We start from the raw sequence: 21235 nt of genomic DNA on the forward strand, positions 1-21235 counted from the left end.
CCAGGCACAGTTGAAAGATGCAGCTTGTGAATTATGATAGCAAAACCTGATGATGACTCTTCTTTCAGGAAGGAACTTCTGCAATGGAGAACCTTAACGAGATGCAGTGTATGTGGTTCCAGACAGAATGTGCTGCAGCTTATCAAAGGTTGGGGAAGTACGGTGATGCCTTGAAAAAATGTCATGAAGTAGAAAGGGTAAGTAGGTGCAAACACCACCCACTGCTTCCCCAGTATTTCTCATAGTGAAATGAAGATATTTTTTTGATGTAATCAGCACAGTTTTTTATGCTGGAAGCATATGAAACTTCTAATATAATGGCTTTTAATAACAGGTTAATACTCAATGATTTTGTGTAACAGATGTCTTCTCTAGCTATTATGTGAAAGACTATTATTGAAGTGAAAAGGTTTCAGTATAAAATACCATATCTTCTATGCAGCTATTCCTACATTTACTTTATGCTGACTTTTAACAATTGTGTTTCTAATCAGAATAGTCACATTTCAGTTGGCTTTTAGAGTGCCTAAGTCTTTGCATAATCACTTTGTAGACTTTGTTAACTGACTTTTCCCTACCAATACATTCTCTTGAACAGTCAATATTACAAGGATATGTCTATACTTGTTAAATATTGTCTGTAAATAATATCAACTGTAACTTTATTCACCTGTCTCTAATAAAAAGTAGACTAAGTAAAGGATGAGCATATAAGTGTGTTCTTTTTTTTTTTTAAGCATTTTTTTGAGATAACAGATGATCAATTTGACTTCCACACATACTGCATGAGAAAGATGACTCTTCGTGCCTATGTAGACCTTCTGAGATTAGAAGATGTGCTCAGGAAACATGCCTTCTACTTCAAGGCTGCCCGATCAGCAATTGAAATCTACTTGAAGCTCCATGATAATCCTCTTACCAATGAAAGCAAAGAGCAAGAAGTGAATTCAGGTATCTACACTTTAATGAAGGTCCATATGTCTGACACATGTAAAAGCTTAAGCTAAGTAAGTTACGTGTTACAGAGTAAATAGAACACAAGGGTTTCCTCTTGTCTTTCACAATAACTGAAAAGAGATCATAGGTGACAGGCTACAGTTTGCTCTGTTCACATCCCATTACTTTGGAGATCTAGAACATGAATGAACCTAGCTGTAGTTTTGGAGTACTTGGGGAGGAATGACATTTCAGAGCATTAAAATCAGATTCAGTTCAGCCATTAGGTAAATGCTATTAACAAATGAATTATGGAGCAATGGATAGATTTTGTGGAAAAGCAGTCTGAATTCTAAGAATTTTATTTTGGTCTCATGTATTTAATTAATTACATGGTAATACTAGTTACAACTACATTAAGTTTAACCACTTCTCACACAACTTGAGGACCAAAGAATGGATGGGTAAATGTGTTAGCAGTATTAATACATTTAGAACATTATTTAAAACTAGTATTAAATGGACAACAGGCATTCTTAGGAAGCCAGTGGGGTGTAGTTTGGAAATCTGAGGATTCAATGGCAGATTATTTGAGATTTTTTTTAACTTTAGGATAAATAGTTGCTTCTCCTTTAGTGGAATTGCATTTACTGTCAGCATTGCAGTGGCTGTTGAAAGCAGTGAAATTCATGTCTGGCTTTTTGCAAAGTGAAAAATCTTTGATATGGGGAAAAAGGGATGCTAAACTAAAAATGCCACTTAATATTGCAAATAAAATCTTACCTTTATTCAGAGGTGAATAAGTTTTTATGTACCTGCCTATGAATCATAAAGAGGCATATTCAAATAGTTGAACTTGCACCTTTTTTCTCTCCAACTTTAGTTTGTTTCTGTATATAAAGTAAGATCAGTGTGTGGCAGAGGATCTGTCACAGAGGATAGCAATGTATCCATAAGGGTGGGTGGTGTCTAAGAAGTCATGTTAGTTCATTTGCCTGCTGCTCATTGGGATCCAGTAGGCTTATCTGTGGGAGAAGGCAGCACTGTGTGGATGGGGTAAAAAGAACAGTTGCTTCCTTGCGTCAGAATAGGGATGACCCAAGCAGGGAGGTCATGCTGCCCTAGCCTCAAAAAAGATGTGTTAGTCCCTTGGGAGCCCATTTTTCTGTGCCTCACCACACTTAGCAAAAATTCTATTCTCAGTGAAACACCACAGTAAACAGACTGGTAGCTGTTGTGTTATTCTGGCTAAACTGATCATTTCCCTTTAGTTATCCCATGGCATTTGCATGAAATCAGTACAGTTATCATGACTGTATATTAGTCAGACACTTTAATGGAAAATAGCAAGTTTAGCATGTTTTCAGGTGGAGTGTAAATCCATCTGGATGTTTCTAGATGGCATTAGAAGCAAGCCAAGCTGCAGTCACAATGAGAGCTTAGTGTTACCATTGTTCATTTTCTAAGGTAAGACCTGTGATAGATGTAACAACTTCATGTAGCTAACCTTGAAATCACTGAGGTTTCTTTAACAGCCATGTAAGAGAAAATATGCAAGATCAAGTGTTGGGTTAGGCTGTAAATACCAGTCCAGCAGTAATGTTGCCCTGCGTAGTCATGATAACTCTCGTGACTGCTGATAGTTATGGAAATCACTTAAAAATCTGCCAGATTGAGATGGGGAGAAGCATAATGACCTGAGTTGTTTGAGAGGAACAAGATTTTGAATCACATACTCTATATGTTGTCTGTTACTTTAATCTGTAGAAAATCTCTCAGCCAAAGAATTGAAGAAAATGCTTAGTAAGCAAAGAAGAGCACAGAAGAAAGCAAAACTTGAAGAAGAAAGAAAGCATGCAGAAAGAGAACGACAGCAAAAAAATCAAAAGAAAAAGAGAGATGAAGAGGAGGAGGAAACTAGTGGACCCAGGGAAGAGCTGGTTCCTGAAAAACTGGAAAGGGTTAGCATAGTCTTTCTTGTTGAACTCTCATGATTATCATAAAAAGCCTACGAATATGGGTTTGCTATCAGATTCTCCTAAAAGAATCTAGGTGTTTTTATAAAATCATTTTTGCATGCAGGGGTACTTTTCTGTAGTCCATCTCTTCTTACACTAAAGAGAAGTATTTTTCATCAATAAATCCAAGTTCTACATTAATATTGTTACTTTCCCTAGATTTCAGGGTTTTTTTTCTAAGCAGTATGTCATACTTCATTAAAATAGACACGGAACAAAAAGATGCATTTTGCTTGAAGAAATCTGCTTTTCATACAGTGAATAGAGGAAAAAGTAACAGAAATTATTGCAATTTGCAAAGTTTGAAGGCATGACCAGTATTTTGCTATGCATGAAGAACTACCTCCATTAGCACACTAAACTTCCCGCTTGTTGTCTAAGGTGGTTGTATGTAATAGTTTCCTAAATGCTAAATTACAGCACTGACTGCACAAGCAGTGCCAGAGTTAGCAATGATGTTGTCTTTGTCAACATGAAATGATGAATAAACACTTTACCATTTTTATTTAAACAGCAAGATTTTTTATGGTGCAGTTTAATTCAGAAAGCTAGCTTCAGTTCACCTTCAACCTCTGATTATTTAAATGCTTTGAGGAACAGAAATTATTGGTGGGCTTTATTTGATGTTTATTTTAAGCCATAATTTTCACTGTTCTTTTCTTAAAACAGGTAGAAAATCCATTAGAAGAAGCCATTAAGTTCCTTATACCACTTAAGAATCTTATTGGAGATGATATAGAAACACACTTATTAGCATTTGAAATATACTTTAGAAAAGGTAAATTACTGCTTAATTTTATTTTACTTTACAAAATTTTAGTCCTTCACTTCAGCCTGTGTTATCCAAGTGTAGTGGAAAATGATCTGGAATACTTACCTGACTGAAGCTGAGCTGTGCATCGTATCCATTAATAATAGAGTAAATAGCATTTTTGTTTAGTCACCCTTAAACAAAAAAGTCCTAAGAGCAGATTATATTGTGGTACATACTGTTAAATACTGTGGAATGGTATTTGTGGTGTGATCTTTGATTATCTAGGGGAGGCCAAAGCTAAATAGGTGGTAACATCTATGCAGTGTTGCGAGAGTTGGAGCAGCAAGAACTTCTGTTTTATTAAGCAATTTGAATGGGAAAATAAGCTTCGTTTCTAATTCTGTATAGAAACTGATGTTTCTAGTATTTTACTAGATTTACTAAAGAATACAGTAATTGATTATGAAGAGAAAATGTTCTGTATTCTTAATCTCGGTTTCCTAAGATTTTTTTTCTCCTTCCCACAGGAAAGTTTCTGTTAATGTTACAATCTGTCAAAAGAGCTTTTGCTATCAACAGGAATAACCCATGGCTACATGAGTGCTTGATTAAATTCTCTAAAGCTGGTATGTGTGTAGGAAATATGTAATTATAAAGATACAAGAAGTTACATTTTGCAAGTCCATAATTACATATTTTTGTGATGTGTACTCTTGAAACACAAACAAAGAAAAATAAAAACAAATATGATTTTTTCATGGCAATACCGAAGAAAACATAGGCTGTGCTACCCAGTGTACTGTGTATTATACCTTCCTCCATTAATCCACCAGGTGGACCCAACAACTCATTTTGGCTAGATTTCACAGAAAAGTGAGTGTTCTAAGGATCCTGGAAAACCTTAAGATTTAAGAAAATAAGTGGCAGATACAGGAGAATGACTCTGACTGAAACAGTTTGTGTGGTGGTGAACTTGTAATAGACAATTTACATGACAGAGGACCCTTTATGAAAATTTCCTGTATAAATGCATCAGCAGTGTTTGTGTTGACACATTTTGATCTGAGATTTGTGTTTCTGTGCACAAATTGTAAAACTGGTACTTTTAGCAGTGATTTATGTGGTTTCAGTGTTTTCTACAGTTGTTTAAATGGCATTTTTTTGCTTCTCTCCCCCCTGCCTTCCCTCTTCTAGTGTCTGACCATAGTAACCTCCCAGAAATTGTGAGTAAGGTCCTAACTCAAGAAATGCAGAAAATCTTTGTTAATAAAAACCTGGAGAGTTTTAATGAAGAATTTCTCAAACACAATGCTACCTCCATTCAGCACCAGCTGTCAGGTTTGTCTAACTTTTTCATGCTCTTGAAAAGGAGATGATTTAAATGATGTAAAACTGGAATCTTTATCTGCAAGGGCAGGTTGGATGGGGCTTAGTGCATCCTGGTCCAGTGTAAGGTGGCCCTGGGAATGGCAGGGCATGTGGAACTAGGTGATCCTTAAGGTTCCTTCAAATTCAAACAATTTTATGAATTCATACATAAATTCTAATGAGATGTAAAATGACATGTTTATATGGGGGGGGAGCATTTCTGTCTGTCTGCTTGTACCATTTTTTAAAAATGTACTTCATTTTTTTATTAGGTGCATAAGAAATTTGCTCCTTACCTTCAAAAAGTGCAGTCAAACCACTAGATGCTCAAGTTTTGAAGCAATGTCATTCTTCCTGTTATGGCAGGTTTTTTTAAAGTATTAGAAAATATAAAACAAAATCCCATATCCATTAGCAAGTGCTTTTCCCTATTTTCTTTTCAGCTGGAATGTCTCTGTTCCTACTCATAACTTTATCATGTAGCAACAGCATCAATAAAAGTACCATGATGAACTTGTTATGCAGCTTTTGCTTTTCTGCTTCATGGTCAGCAGTGAAAATGTTTAAATCTGACACTCAGACACTGTTTGTATAGAAGAGCCACAGGTAGCTGCTGGAGCTAAATCAAAGGAATTTGGAATTGAATGATTACAGAAGGTTTTGGAATATTGATGTGACTTGATAAGCTGCTAGAGCAAATAAAATGCATTTCCAGCAGTTAAGAAACAAAAGTGTAGTTTTATCAGGCACTTCAAGTACTTAGTGCTAACCTCACCTGGTCTTTAAAAGTTACCCAGGGTCTGTCCAGAATAACTGGAAGAAGTGAGCTTCAGAGGATTGCTCATCAGTCTAAAGGAACATTAGGTAGAGTACCACAAACTTCCATTGGCTTCTATAAGAGCTGTGTTTCAGGACAGCATTTTTAGAGAAATACTCTTACCTCTTTCCTGCAAGCAGGCTCAAGTTTTGAGAAGTTAAGTACAGATATCTCAGCAGCCAATTGCTCCTAATTCTTAGGGATGTTTTCTTCTGCTCTTGTGACTGTTGAGCACTCACTGGCTGCTTTACAGATCTTATTTTCTGATCCTCCAGTGTTATGGAAAACACTACAGTCACTGGCTAGGTTTTTGGTAGCCTTAGGACTTCAGCTGTGTGTCAGTCTTCTGTTTATGCTGGAACAGGTTTGAGGCAATTGACTTACCTACTGTACAATTTTTAAGTTTCTTGAACAGTTATCTTTAGTTAAAGTTTGCAGATATGAAGATCTGGAAAACCAAACCCTGAGAGCACAAATGAGTGCCTTCTCAGCTTAAAATTACTGGTAAAAAACTGTAAGCAGACTTCTAACCTCTTTACAATTTCTGTACCAAAGTCTCCCTAACTTTAGGCAAGAGTAACTTGGCTAATATAAGTGGTTTGGGAAATAATGGCTCTGCATTGAGCCTATTTTCTTAAACCTACAAAAAGCAGTAAGAACTAGGAAACTTTATTTAATTGGGAAAAATAATAATTGGGGAAATGAGTTGAGCAAAACCAAAAGACAGACAAAACATCCAGAATGTGAGGTTTTAACTTTTCCAGTAAAATGGTTAAGCTTTTTGGGTTTTGCAGTAGATTACATAGTGGAGTGGGTCTGGACTTTGTACATGGGCAAAGGAAAGTACATGAAAAGCCAACACATTCATTAAGATGAGATTTTAAATTAATGCAGCTATGATACAAGGAGCAGAATTTTGCAGAGATGCCCAGGCCAGTTTTGGCAATCTGTCTGTGGTCTGAGAAGCTGTGTACTTCCACAATGCAGTGTTTTCCTTTCCACCAATGTAGTCTGGTCCAGGCGAAGCACCAGACTTGTGCTGCACTTTCCTTGTACCTGAGCTGTGTCCTTAGCTCTGGGTGAGCAGCCATGGTCCTGTGTTCTGCCATGTGGACTGGCCTGAACTTTTACTGGGCCACATTCCACAGTTGTTTAGTAACTGTTGTTCACTTAGCTCCAGTACTTGTAAAGAGAATTCAGTGTGTCTCTGAGAATTCCTCACTCCTACATTTGTTGGATGGATTTCATTTAGCCTGCTGATTTTAAGGCCTTGTCATCAGTGTACTCTGTGATCTTTTTCTCTACTAAAGACCTGTCAGTCAAGTGAGGCATGTCACTCTTGCAGGAACAGGTCTCCTGTATTATTCAATCCTTATGCTTCTAATAAATTTCAAAATGGCTCTAATATCATTAGTTTCCAGTTGCAAATCGGAGAAGAAGATATAGTTTATTAAAACTTGTAAGCAGTCTAATTCACGTTTATGTGTATGTTTTCAGGTTCTGTTTGTCTGTATATGTTGTATGGCATTTAGGAAAACTAAACATTGTGGATTTTGTCTTGTGATAAGGTGCAAAGATGATGTATTTCCTGGACAAATCAAGACAAGAAAAAGCAATTGCTGTTGCAACTAGATTGGATAAAAACATGAGAGACAAAAATGTGAAGGTAAAAGATACAGTATATAAAGCCACCAACTGTGTGGAGTCTTAAATAGTATATAATTTAATGCAGGATAATGTGCATGCTTCATTAACCATTATAAATGATTACTTGAAAGAACAAGGTTTCAAATTTTTCCTGTAAGTAAAAGATGCATAAATACCAATAGAGAGACCTGTTTGCTCAAACCAGTGTTGTTTCACAATATGTGCCCTTAAAAATAAAACGATTTTGAATTGCATTTATTAACTGATGCTTTTGTTTCTTTAGACATTAACGAAGGTTTTTGAGGCGTTGCTTGATGGCAGTTTTGGAAGCTGCCATGCTCAATGTGAAGAATATCAAGCAGCATGTCATAAACTGTTTCCTTTTACGTCTGCCTTCATGCCTGCCACAAACGAAGACAACAGCAGCATTGCATCTGTGAATCACACGGCCATTAACCATGATTTGCTGTCCAATGAAATCTGAAGTAGTGTATGCAAGCCCCTGTGTGTGTGTGTATACCTACATGCACACATGTGTATGAAACTCTGACTCTCATTACATGCTGGCTGGATACAGATCAGGGTTACTTTTCCAGGTTGTATTTTAATATCTTTAACAGGTATCTAAAACAAAATATTTGGATAGTTAAATGGAGTATGCTATTAGGGTTTTTTTCCTCCCAATGAAAACTGCCAATATTTATGTAAACATCTTTAATCAGCATTTTTCATGTTTATACTTGTACAGGTTTAAGTCTTTTAATAATTCATCAGCCCTCCCTCACAATAATATGGATATTAAAGACTGCTTTCACTTAAGTGTTGTTACATATGCAGATATATGTGAACATATCTTGTTAATAAATTATCATTTGAGAGTTTTTAGCAGATTAAGACTGAAGTGCTGCTTGAATTGCCCTCTTTGTCTTTACTGTTCTTTAGGGTTTTTTTTTCTGGGTTGTTTTGGTTGGATTTCTTTTTAAATCTTTGGTCGGTTTGGTTTCTTTTGAAGCACAGCAACAATGAAAGCATTGGGGGGGTTGCATGTTTTTGTCAGGTGTGTGTCTTATATGGAACCAGTGTTGACAGATATGAAGATTAGGTTTGTGTAAAAAAACCCAAGCCAACAAATATCTAAGGCTTTTTGAAAACTATTCCCTCTATCTTGTGTTCCATAGCTATTGTTTCCTTAGTTTTATGGTCAGTTTAACATTTTAAAGTTTTAATATCCTGAAGCAATTCCCTGAGAAGACATAATGAATTTGAATACTGTTGTTTGTCCTTTGTTCCATCTCCCCTTTCCTCTTCTTCCTTCTGGTTTCTCCCCATTTGTTCACCTATTGACACTTAGGGTGAAAAAGCTGCTCCAATTTTGTGCAAGTGCAGAAGGTACAGTAATGGGGAATACAGTTTTTCTCTGCATCATAAAAACTCACTGGTGGGTGTGCTGTATTACCTCCATTAAAAGTCTTAGTTGTCTACTTAAGTATTATGGCCAATACTCCAGAATTTCTCCTGCCTAAATGCTATTGCTGTAGGTGCTGAAAGGCAAAACAGAGAAATATGTTTTACATTTTAAAACTGTTTAAGGGAGCACAAAGAGGCTGACTACAAATCATAATGGACTTTTTTCTTACTTTGTATTCTGGTGCATTAACTATTAAATATAAAACACATCAAAATGGAAGTTTAAATCTAATATACCTATTTAAAGCATAGCATTGCTAGACAAAATGGCTACATATCACATGACAGCTTTACATTCTATAAAGACTGCTATCAAAACAATTATACTGTGGCTTGTACAGAAAATTTCTGGAAACCGTAATGGAATTATTCAATCTCGGTTTGTTTTTATTTCACTGCAGTGTAAATAATTTCAGTAATATTAACTAGCCCCTCAAAGGCAAATACCAGTTCATGAAGAGGGGATTTTATTAAGACAAATAAACTGTTCTAATTAAAATTCTCCTTTGTGTGTCATCTGTTTAGATTTAAAAAAATGTTGAATGGAAAATTCACTGTAAAATATTGCCAACATATGTTATGCTGTAATAAATTATTTTGTACACATTTGCCTTTGGTTTGGAATTTTTGCATATTTATGGACATCAAACCTTAACCCATTATTCTAAGTTTTTTCTATTGAGTTGCAACATTCACTGGTTTAATGTTAACTCTGTAAGTAGTTATGGAGATAAAATTACTATTTAACAGATTGAGATGTGTATCTATAAATAGTCATGGCTTCAGACTGCAATCAGTAGATTTAGATCAGATAGCAGGGAGAAATGCTTTCCTGTGAGGATGGTGAGACACTTGAACAGGGTGTTCAGAGAAGCTGTGGATGCCCCATCCCTGGCAGTGTTCTAGGCCAGGCTGGATGGAGTTCTGAGCAGCCTGGTCTAAGGGAAGGTGTCCCTGCCCATGGCCGGGGGGTTTGAACCAGGCAGTGTTTAAGGTCCCTTCCAACCCAAACCATTCTGTGATAGTAACACTGAGAAGTGGTGATGTGGTTTTGTCTTTATTCACCATGTGCTGTTTGCTGTGGAACACCTGGCTCAAAGACATCTTAGGCAGGGAAAGGTGGACCATAATGGGATTGTTTTGGCTCAGCAGCACCTGAGAGCGTGAAGTGATACAGTATCTTCTGTCTTTTTTTAGTGATAATACTTCCCTTGCTAGAGATTTAATTCAGGCCTTCAAAAAGAAGGCCCTCTAGTTAGGACTGCTTATCCAGTCCTGCGCTGTTTAACTTGACACTTGAAGTCAGACTTCAACAAAAACACCCAAGGAACTCTTCAGCAGTGGATCCCTTGATAATGTAGATGAATATCTAGGCTAAGAGTTGTAGGAACTTAATTCTGAAAATTGAGTCTTCTGTCATGCAGTGAGTGGTTTAGTTTTCTCTTAGAACTGCTGGAGGCATGCAGCCTGCTGAGTTTTCCTCAAGGCTGTCATTGCAGGTGTGAACTTCTTGGGGTAACAAATGCTTGGCAGTCTGATCTCCAAATTTCATCTTTGTTGCAGATGGGCAGGGTGTGCTGGGTACCCTAACACCTTAAGGTGTCCAGGCACAAAGAAGGAAAACATGCAAATGCAGCACAAGGCTGCTGGCAGAATGCAGGATCTCGTTTTTCTAAAGAAGCCTGGCAGCATTAGATCATTCAGAGAAATTGGCTAAATTGAGCAGCCTGAACTGATAAAGATGTTTTATGTTTTGACTGCTCTGATTTCTTGTGGTTAATGAGTTCATCAGACTCATCTGGCCAGAACCCAGTTCAGGGGAAGTGTGGCAGCAGTGCTCTGAAGCAGGGCAGCTCCTCTTGCATTGCGGTGCAGATGCTGCTGCTGCTTGGGACAGAGTGCCAGCACTGTGAGCTAGCATGGCTCAGGATTTATCCATGCTGACTAGCAGGGTATAAAAAGTGTTGCACTTCTGGTGCAAGAAGCTGCCTATCTGGCTTGGCCTTTCAGTCTGGATCTGCTCTGGCTGTGCCCTTCCTCGGGGTCTGTGAACCAAATAAGGAGGAGCTGAGAACAACGGGACTAGCAGCAGTGCTTTCTGAATACATAATGATGAATGTGGGACTAACACCACTGGGTTATGTGTGCAACAAGGCATGGGCACAATTCTGACTTGCCCTTAGGTTTGCTGCCCACCCCCAGCAGATGTTCTGCAGCCCTATGATTGTGTGAAGTATTCTGTGCTCTCTTGCTATATAGGTTAATTAAACTTCATTTGCTCTTTACCAGTCTTAGCAACACCTTCAAATGTCCTTCACAGTCTGGATGTGAAGCCATAGATGCCTTGATTATGATTGCTGTTACAGTACATTTATTACTCACCTGTCTTGTTTTCTGGATCTTTGAAAACCTTTTGTTTTGAGCTGGTTTGTAGTGGCTTTTCTAAAATTCCTATTGCTGATCCCTGCACCAACCAAATAATTGTGTTAACAGCATAAATGCCAGGAGAACTCATTGACTCAACATCTAATCTAACCTCACATAGGGTCCTGTCATCTCACACAGTAAACCCTCTTTCCTTCTCCTCTTCCCGCAGGCAGGCAGGCATACCCCAAGGCTGACAACTTCTCATCATAGAAAATAATCTTGTTCCAAACCCCAGGCCCTAATGGAAAATCCTGGCCTGATACGTGTACAGATAGCCAACATTTAGTCCTGAACTGGCAATTAAGGTGAAAGGGGTGGTTTCACACATCTCTGCAGCTGCAGCATGTAGGAAGAGGTCAAGCATTAAGTGTGACACAGAAGGTTGAAACATAATCGTGTTGGCATGTGTGAATGCACTTGCCACTTGCTGTTTCAGCAGCAACGTAATATGTACTTCGGCATTTGTTTTTCCATGCCTTAACTGCAGCTCCTAATGAAAAGTTCGTGGATTTTCCACTAGAGGGAAGCCTTGCATCCAGAATATTTTCATAGTAACAAAACGCTGAAGTCTTGTAGGTGTTGTTTTGTAGTAAGAGTGTAGGAAAATGCTCATATTTTTTCCTCCTTTCAGGCATTGGAGAGAGGTGGTTGTTCTGTATGTGCTTCAAAATTTGAATTAGACTCGTGTTTGTACAACCTAGCTGTCTGTAGGCATTGATGTGGGGATCTCAAGTTGAGAGGGCAGTTGGTTAGACTTACTTCAAAGCACTGGATAACGGACATTTTAGGAAAATATGTTTGAGCCCACAGATGATGAGATCGGTTTTGGGAAATCCCATGTCCTGTGCAAAAAGTTTCACTCAACTCCATTCCTGCCTTCAGGCTGTTGAAGAGACGCAGAACATGTCAGCCTTGAAGATTAGCCTTCATTCCAGTTAATTTATCATGAACTAAACACATTGTCTGTTCCCCACTTGGACCTTGCTGCTTGAACATATTTCAAGTCTAGACAAAGTATTTGAGAATGTGCTGTTAGCACTTAGGAGGAGGCTCAGGTTTTGAGAGGTTCCTAGATGCATTTTAGGTATGCAGGAAGATGGAAGAACTAATACATGGTAGTTTTAGGACTGATTTCATAAGATAAATGCTCATATTTAAAGCAACACAGAAGGGAGGAAGCAAGGACCAGAGCAGGAACTGTCTTCCTCTTCCCCATACAGTGCTTAGCACAGAGAACTCCTGGTTTGAGACAAGGTTTTATTCCACAGGTAGTAAACTGCCATAAAGCCTATCTGTAAATACAATCAAACTACACCTGCCTGAGGCCAGGCTCTGTAAACAGTAGTGCAAAAGACATGCAGGAATCCACAAAAGGCATCAAGTACCAAAGGAGTCTGTTAACTGTCACTGCAGACATTTAGTCAAATGTTAGCTAACCCATGCATTTGATTGTATTTAAAATGAGCTCTGAGAGTTCTGAAGTTGGGGGAACTTTTCTATTAGCAACATATTCTCTGCGTATCTAAATACTTGTCCAGGGAAATTCAAACCCCTGGGATGAAGCCATTAGATTTGCCATGGATAAATTTTTTGGGGATCTGTAAGAGAGAGCATGATTTGTTTGCTCAGGAGTTGGAGGGCTGCTGCAGGTGGTGAGCTGTGCACTGGTGATTAGCTCAGGCATTGCAGAGCATCCATCCCCAAAGTGGCAGAGGAATGCCAGCAGTCCCTTACTGCTCCTGCACTGCTCCGGACCACGGCACTCAGCTGTGTCATTTGTGAGCACTGAAGGAGCCATAAGGTGATTCTCCAGGGGGCAGGCAATGAAAACCAACAGCCCTGTAGTGATATCAATAGGTGTAGCCCATCTTCTCTTTGGGAGCTTACTCCTTCACTGAAGTCTTTCTGGTTTAACAGGCAATGAATTCAGAAAATACCAGAAGGCTGGACAGCTCTGTGGTATATAGGGGCACCCTTATATCCAGTGCAAAGCTATGGACACCTCAGGATGCCAGACATCTAAATTATTGCAGAGATCTGAAAATCGCAGATCTCAATCTCTAAATTGAGATCTGCAAGGCCGATTTCCTTTTTGCTTCTGAAGTGCCACCTAGACTGTAACAAATTGTGCTGAAAGATGTACATCCATGTGATTTCCGGAGCTTATCTGACAATATGTTGCTAAAAGCTTTTTATGTTCTCCCCACTGTATTTCTCCAGTCTCTCTCTCCACTTCAGGCTCTGGCACTTGCTGTTTGCTTCTGTGAACAGATTCAGGTCAACAGCTTAGCACGAACCTTACCTGGCAAATGTGGGTTGGCTGTCTACCAATTGCAGATGGATAGACAATGAAAAGACAGCAATGGCTAATCAAGGATTTAATGAGCAGCCCACACATAGGTGTGTCAGGCTGTTTTTTACATGGCCTTCCATTCAAGGAAGGTACAAATTCCTCTCAGTCACCTTCCATCTTAGGAAGTATGTTTTTTCTAGAGGAAATCGTGATCCTTCTGGGTTTCCTATGATCATGCCTGGCTGTCCCTACCATGTTTCACAGGTAACCTTTCACAATCCTGGCCATCTCAGACTGGGGGCAGGGGCATTGTGGAACTGGCAGCAACAAATAACTGATCAGAGGAAAGTTGCTGCATTTGGCTCTTGATTATTAGACACTCTCTCATGAGCATTGCCCATGTTGACAGAAGCCCTGAGGAGCGAGGGCCACAGTGAGCAGTGGCTGTGCTGGTTTGACCAGGAACATGGCCTACCATGATATAAATTGGCTGCAGAGATCCTCCAAAAAACATAAGCTATTTCTGTCTCTGGTGACCACCTCTTTTACTCTGTTGTCTCCTCCTACTCACTGAGGTCTTGTAATCTTGCTCTAATAACTGGGAAACTCACATCTGTGTCAAGTGCCAGGTGTGACACCCTGCTGTCTAAGTATTGAGTAGGTGTGTACTCCTTGAATTTGCTTTCAGGAAGCCCAAGCAGCCCTGGATACAATGGCACAATACAAATGTTTCTCAGTGCCATGGCAGGACAAATCTGGATGTGCAGAGCTGTGGTTTTTAAGTGTCTACAGTGGCAAAGCCTCTGCTTTGCAGTGGTGTTTCATGTCCTTTTATTTTTTTAAACTGCTTCCATCTTGTGTAAATGCTCTGAGCTCTAGTTTTGGATGCAAGTCCTCTGACGTGGATGTGCAGCTAGTAGAGCTGGGCAGTATGGAGTGAGCAATTCTGAAAGCCTGTTATTTATGAAATAAGAGTTGAAAATAGAAAATGGGCATATGGAAGAAGTTGCTGTCACAGATCCTCCCTCTGGCTAGGAGAATTAGAGCATGGTTTACTTAACTTCCATTTCTGACGAAAACAGGATTCTACTATGGCTTGTCACAAAAATTATTTGAAGCTAAGAAAAATGGAGAAAATACCCAGGGCTTAATAATTATTCCTAAAATGAAGTGCAGTTGCCTCACTCACACTCAGAGGAAAGGGCTGGATGCAGTACATGGTCACTGGCTGTAACACTGATTCTTTTCTTCCCATCTACACAGTCCCCTGTGCACTGGTAACAGGAGAGGCTCCAATGGACTCAAACATTGTTATTTCCCAACCATAAACATGCAAATCCCCGTCCCTTAAAGGGGTATGAAATACTGGCTAACCAAAGCTCAAGGATTGCTGCTTTTGTTCCACATTTGTATGGTGACTGACTCAATGGGGTCCTGGCCTATGACTGCCACTACTGCTACACAAATAACTGAAGAGCTGCTCTCCTGTTCTAACCTCTGCAGCCACATGCCTTCAGCAAACAGGCAGTCTTGGCTCCTCCCTTTGCCTCCTACTGCCTTTCAGCCAACAGAGCATGGGAGGGAGAGTAAATCTTGATTTTTTCAGCCTGTTTTGGTGGCTTGCTTCAGTGGGATGGATGGGAACAACGCCCAGCACCCCCTGCCATTCCTAACTTCCCCTGTTCTTGTGGCTATATAAGTTTCCTTGAGATTGGTGCAATATACCATGGAAAACTCAAAATATTGGTTTAATAACACAAGGACGAGTGGAAACAACAAAATGGAAATCCATGTACATTTCTAAAAACAAACCAAAAAACCACCACAAAACCCAGAGGGTATTCAGTGTTCCCAAGAAAATCTAATTTGAATTCTTTGGCAAGAAGAGTTTTTATACCTTTAGATGTGATCAGTATCTTTTTGGCTAGGTATTTTGGCCACAAGTATTTTTTATTATCATTGTAGATATTAATTGCATCTATTTAGAATCTTTATTTCTTGGCAAGATTTAAGGCTTGGGAAACACAGAGTCCACAAACAGTGTTGGATAGGAAGTAACAGATGACTGAGACAAGCAGGCTCTGTGTGCATGAGTGTGTGAAATACAACAGAAAAATACAAAATGTGTAAATTTTAGTCACAGCAAATAGCACTGATGTGAAATATATCTACCAGAAAAATTTGCTACCTTTTATTTTACTAATGAAGGAGACAAATTAGGAGAGATGTCTTATTGGTTCAATACATAAGACTTTCCTTATTTGTTTTGCTTCACAAGGCTTTAAGTTTGCTTTCAATGTGGTTTGTGTGTCAGATATTTTTCATAAAGGCCTCTCAAGCCTTAAATTCCTTTTTTTTCTTGTATGTAATCACTCACTGTTGAGTGAACATTCCTTCTCCCTTGGACAAAATTGCCATTTTTTTCTAATGTAGCACAGTATCCAGCAATCTTAACTCCTCAATTTATCAACAATTCAGAGTAAAACTAGGTGGAAAACAACAACTGTTTTTCATTGTATTTGAAATAGTACAAGTTTCTTGATGGAGAGGTAGTCATAAAAGGTTTTGAAGCAAAACTGGCAGAAAAGGAAAGAATTCAGCATCTCCAGTTCCTGATCCTTATATATGGATCCTGACATGGCGGCAGCAGCATTGGGTAGAGGTAGAGAAAGTGGTTTGCCCTGAGCTTGAGCCCACAGCCTAACACAGGAAATAAATTTCTTACCTAGCATTTGTAAGTATGCTTTTTCCTTTATTTCCCCCCTCCCCCCCACATTACCCTGTAAAATGGATATTTACTGCTACTGGACCCTTTTGGATGAGAGAGGACTTAATGGAAGAAGAACAAACCCTTTCCTCCACTCAGCCATGTGCAGAGTCTCGTGTGCAACCTCCTCTTGCAAAGGATATGTGCACAGCCTTGTTTTCCTGAAACAGAGCCAAAATGGAGGCAATTTCTTCACTTCTAATTGCCACACAGCACTCCAAATGCCAGGCTCTCTCCCCCTCCTGGCTTACTGCCGTGGTCCCTTTGCTTACATTTTCTTGGCTTTTTGTCCACTTCTCTCTACTTGTTGTCTGGTGGCTCCTTTGCACTGCAGGAAAAAGACTACAGACTTTTTTATGTCTTATTTACTCACTACCATCCCTCTCCTTACCTGAACTTCTCTCCCTTTCCCATGCAGTGCTCAGCCAAAGTCCCTTGACCCAGAACATTCAAAGTCTTGAGTGGTTTTGCATCTGTCTTTACTGTGGACAGAAGCTCAACATTCAACTCTATATGCCAGTGATGTCAATATAGGTTACAAATCTACTTTATTGGTTTAAATGACTTCCAATCCAGCTACAACAATAGTGATTAAATCCAAACTGCCATAAATATGTTTTGGCATCATTAACTTACTTATAGACATCCATTCAAAACTCCAAGAGATTCTGCCTCTAGTTGCTGAAAGACAGAGACCATATTGTGTTCACATTCAGGAGGTTAATTTGACAAGCAGAAAATTTAGAAGGATAGTGGGCCAGAGAAAGTGAGCTTAAGTTTTGGCAGAATTCAGCAGGAAGGTGTATGGTTTGCTCACAAGGCCACAGCTGTGAATGGCTGTGAGCAGGTCCATGAATTTGCATCCACTGTGCATCAGTCAAGGGCAGAGGGAAAACCAAAAGGAAATGCATCTGTCGGTCAAAACTCCAGGTTCCAGTTCAAGGTCTACAGAACATGTTGGGAGAAGAGGAAGTAAAGTTCTGTGAAAGACCTCTGGCAAAAGATTTGTTTGACAATCAAGATTAATATATTGCTGTAAGTCACTCACTCTTCCCACTGGTAGTGTGGACTGAGCTACAGGTCATAGGCTTTTACTTAGCCCAGCTGGCAGCCAAAGTTGCAAAACACCTTGAATGGTAGTTAGGCAGCCTATGTAAAATGCATGGCTCATGTCTCTGACAAGGTTTAATCAGGCAGCTCTCCTCATTACAAAACAAGCTTAGCAATTAACTCACATAGGCAATTCCACTTGCAGCGTGAAGGATAAAATAGGCTGGAGTGTCAACCACTGCCTCCTTTAAATGAGCATCCTGAGGGCAGGGCTGTGATGTGCTGCACAGGGAGACAGGTTATGCTGGTGGTGTTAGATCTATTCCTGCTCTGCAGCCCAAGGAGTTGGGTTTCCCTGTGTGTCAGTCTGGCTGGCACCTGTGCTTTTTCATCCTCTGGCAGTTTTCGTTTTTCTGTTTGACAGCTGTCTTCATTTTGGGTTCCCTTGCCTCCTTCAACTAGAAGTTTGGCTATGATGGGCTGTTGTTTGTCATTCACAGGTTTTAAATTATCTACTTCAACAAGTTGGTATTCTTACTTATGTAAAGAATTGTTATTTTCACAGACTAATAAATATTAAAAGACTTGTGGAAATTAAATATTCAAAAATCCAAGCTGCTTCAATGGGAAGGGATCTGGCACTCTGGCTTTTGTCTAGTATCAATACCAATGAGAAGACAGGTGTAGGTTTCACAACACATTTGTTTTTAACTGTGGTAATATGGTATTCTTCAACAAAATTGATACTTTGGGTTATTCTTGATCTTTGCAGTGGTGAAAAGAAATTATTCATTAGACAAAAACTTTTCAGCCACTTCAGATTTGCAAATTCCCCCCTCTGCAGTTCCAGTTTCTGTGTACGTGCATATGGTGCTGCACCTGAACTGTGAATTGTAACCAGTTTCCAATGAATTTCTCATTCTGTTTTGGGGTATTTTTTCAGTTTTATATGAATGTCTCAGAAGTTGTTCATGGATCTGTGGGCATCTCATTGCTTTGGAAGCAACTAGATTATTCAACCTACAGCATCAATGCCTTTTTAAACCCATTCTAGGAGTCTCTTCAGTGTAGCAACACTGTGTCCCAAATTATTCCATGCTTTGTTCAGAAAACTGTGCTTCATGAGCCTTGCAGCTTGACTATATCAAAGTGCCTGTTCTAAAAGCCTCTCCCTGAGGCGTGTTTCCAGGCAGGATTTGTTGATTTAAATAGCTGTGTGGCTCACAAGTTTGTGAGGTCAAAAATGCAGTAGGAAACCACTGTAAACATCGCGTCACCAGCTGAGGAGGATCTGGAGACACTGTGTCGAATGGGCAAGAAGAAATTCACTTTAAATACATCTTGGATGGCTGCCTAGAAAATGAGAGGGATTCAGTAGCTGAGGTTTACATTAGGAGTTGTGTTGGATGTTTCTCCCCATAAGCATGAGCAGCCAGGCGTGTCAGCCTGCAGAGTTTCAGGGCACTGCACTTAAAAGTGACTTTTGCCTTTTGCCAGATGTGGGCTGCTCCTGTTGGCATCTATGCCAAAAGTGCAGCCAGTTCAGCTGGAGCATGCTGGTGGGGCCTTTCAAGAATATTTATGGATGTGCATGGCTACATGGTCCATGACATAGAACCAATAAAAAAAAGTGAAAGTGAATCTTTGTTTCCTCTTGTATAAGCTAATGGTTTATGTGGAAAACTGAAATTCACCAGCTGTCGTGGTTGCATTCAGCAGAATCTAGGCTGCTTAGGAGAAAACATGAGTATTTACTGAAAGAAATGTTAAGAGATTAGTCTGTGGAGCAGTAAACACAACTAAGTAGTTTTAAGCTCAGGTTTTCTTAAGGAAATAATGTTGCTCAAACACATGGCTGTAAAGAAGGGAAGTTTATAGAATAATTTCTTCAGCATGCCCAGAAATTATTCTGAAAATGGTCATTTTGAGTGTAAGAATATAATTTAAAGAGAATGCCAGGGATAAATTCTTATATCACTACAGGGAAGCAATTGGTTTTTTCCCCTACCCATCTATACCCATTCAACTCAATTCAACAGAAAATTACTCACTTTCTTCCTGTATTAGTTTTCTGCTGTTCTAAAGTGTTGAATTGGCTCAGCAGCAGGTGAGAAAAACCTGCTTAAAAGACATGCAGAAGGTCTAGGCCAGGAGTACAAGAAGAAAGAAGGAGGCGGGTCCTTTTTTTGGCAGTAAGGCCCCAAGCAATGCAGGGTTCTCATACAGCTTCATCCCCCTTTGTGCTCTTTTTTTGTGACATGACCTCAGACCCTGTCCCAAAAGGCTGTGAGATTGCTTGACTGTCTTTATGAGAAACAACAGGAAGGGCACAGGAGGACTTTCAGCCCTTGGTTATTTTGCCTGTATTCCTCAGCAAATGGACAGGTTCCTAAGCCTAACCTCAAGCATCTTTTGCCCCTAAGCTGAGTTGTGCTATAGACCAAGCACCAGTGCTCGGTGGGGATGTGTGGTACAGGTTGATCATATGTGACTGAGCAGAAGAGATTTGACATCAGCTGCAGGGCCAGGTCCTTGTCTTTCTGGGCTGTGAGCTGTGCCTAGTCACGTCCTCGACAGTTCCCCCTTCTGCCTTGCATCCATTGTCTCTCATCCTGCTTGTGCTATTGACGTCATACCCTTGTATCTCCTTGTCCCCTACTTTTTAACCTCGCTTTCCCTCTGTGTCACTATGGTTTTTAAAAAGGATTGTTTGTAGACACTTTTATTAGCAGAAAGAAAAACATAGGAAGACCACAGAGAGGAGGAAGCCACAGAATAAACAACAATTGAACTTCGTCATGAGAACTTCTGTTGATTCACTGCAAAAATAAATAAATGCCTCCATATCAGCCGGTAAGGAGAGGTGGACAAATCTGTTTTATTGTCTAGCACATTGTTTTTCTAACTTTGTATCTCGCAGGAGCAATGGCAGCATGTCTAAAAATGTCAAAATGTTTGAGATGTTTTTTCTTACCTCTCCCTGACTCTTCTAATTCTAAATATTTTCATCAGCACACAAACATAATCATAACTCCTGACGCATTCTCATGGAATAGCATCTGATGTCTGTTTTTGGTATTTCTGGCCATAACTAAACATGACAGAGTCTTCCCCAATGAGTATTTAACAGAACTGGTATTTTAACTGCTCAGACAGCTTACATTTAAAACGAGCAAGAGACAGCACAAGAACAGCACTCTGTAGCTATGGCATGTGTAAACATCAGGTTTACCTGACTTCAGGACAAGTGCCAGAATCCTCCTCCTAAGAACCAGGAAAGCACTCCCCTGGAGAACACCCTGCCTGATGCACCTGGGCTGTGACTCCCTCTGCCTGAGCATTCCCTGCATGTCCCCTGCCACCTGCTCTTCTCCTCGGCTCATCCTCTGGAATTAACTGGCCCAGCTGCCCCCACGCCCGTGCCCGCAGCTCACCGATGTGCGGAGCAGGGCACTGTGCCAGCCCAGTGCCATGGGCATGGGGAAGGAAGGGGATCCCGGGGGTGCTGGAGCAGCCCTGCTGTCGCATGCAAAGCCACGGGCTCGCTGCAAGCGAGCTGCTGCCTCCCCGTCCTGCTGTGTGCTCTGTCCTGCTGGCAGTCCCGGGGCTGGGTAAGGCGGACCCAGTCCCGCGTTCCCGTGGCAGTCTGTCCTTGCAGCCGGCTCTGACTCCCTCTACGCTCCCTCCGCAG

The 21235-nt window shown here is 40.0% G+C and overlaps 1 protein-coding gene across 2 annotated transcripts in view; it reads left to right on the forward strand.

The window, feature by feature from the left end:
* NAA16 (N(alpha)-acetyltransferase 16, NatA auxiliary subunit) overlaps positions 1-9613 on the forward strand; it is a 49037-nt gene extending 39424 nt beyond the window's left edge. For both annotated transcript variants that reach the window (XM_031056776.1, XM_005420742.3), the window contains 8 exons: positions 69-197; positions 738-951; positions 2704-2897; positions 3624-3732; positions 4236-4334; positions 4903-5046; positions 7462-7559; positions 7824-9613. In XM_031056776.1, coding sequence (XP_030912636.1) covers positions 69-197; positions 738-951; positions 2704-2897; positions 3624-3732; positions 4236-4334; positions 4903-5046; positions 7462-7559; positions 7824-8024 — 1188 coding nt within the window. In that variant the 3' untranslated portion in view covers positions 8025-9613. The remainder of the gene's footprint in view (positions 1-68; positions 198-737; positions 952-2703; positions 2898-3623; positions 3733-4235; positions 4335-4902; positions 5047-7461; positions 7560-7823) is intronic.
* The last annotated feature ends 11622 nt before the right edge of the window (positions 9614-21235 follow it).

This window comes from Geospiza fortis, unplaced genomic scaffold (genome assembly GCF_000277835.1).
Source record: "Geospiza fortis unplaced genomic scaffold, GeoFor_1.0 scaffold194, whole genome shotgun sequence".
Classification (NCBI taxonomy): domain Eukaryota; kingdom Metazoa; phylum Chordata; class Aves; order Passeriformes; family Thraupidae; genus Geospiza; species Geospiza fortis.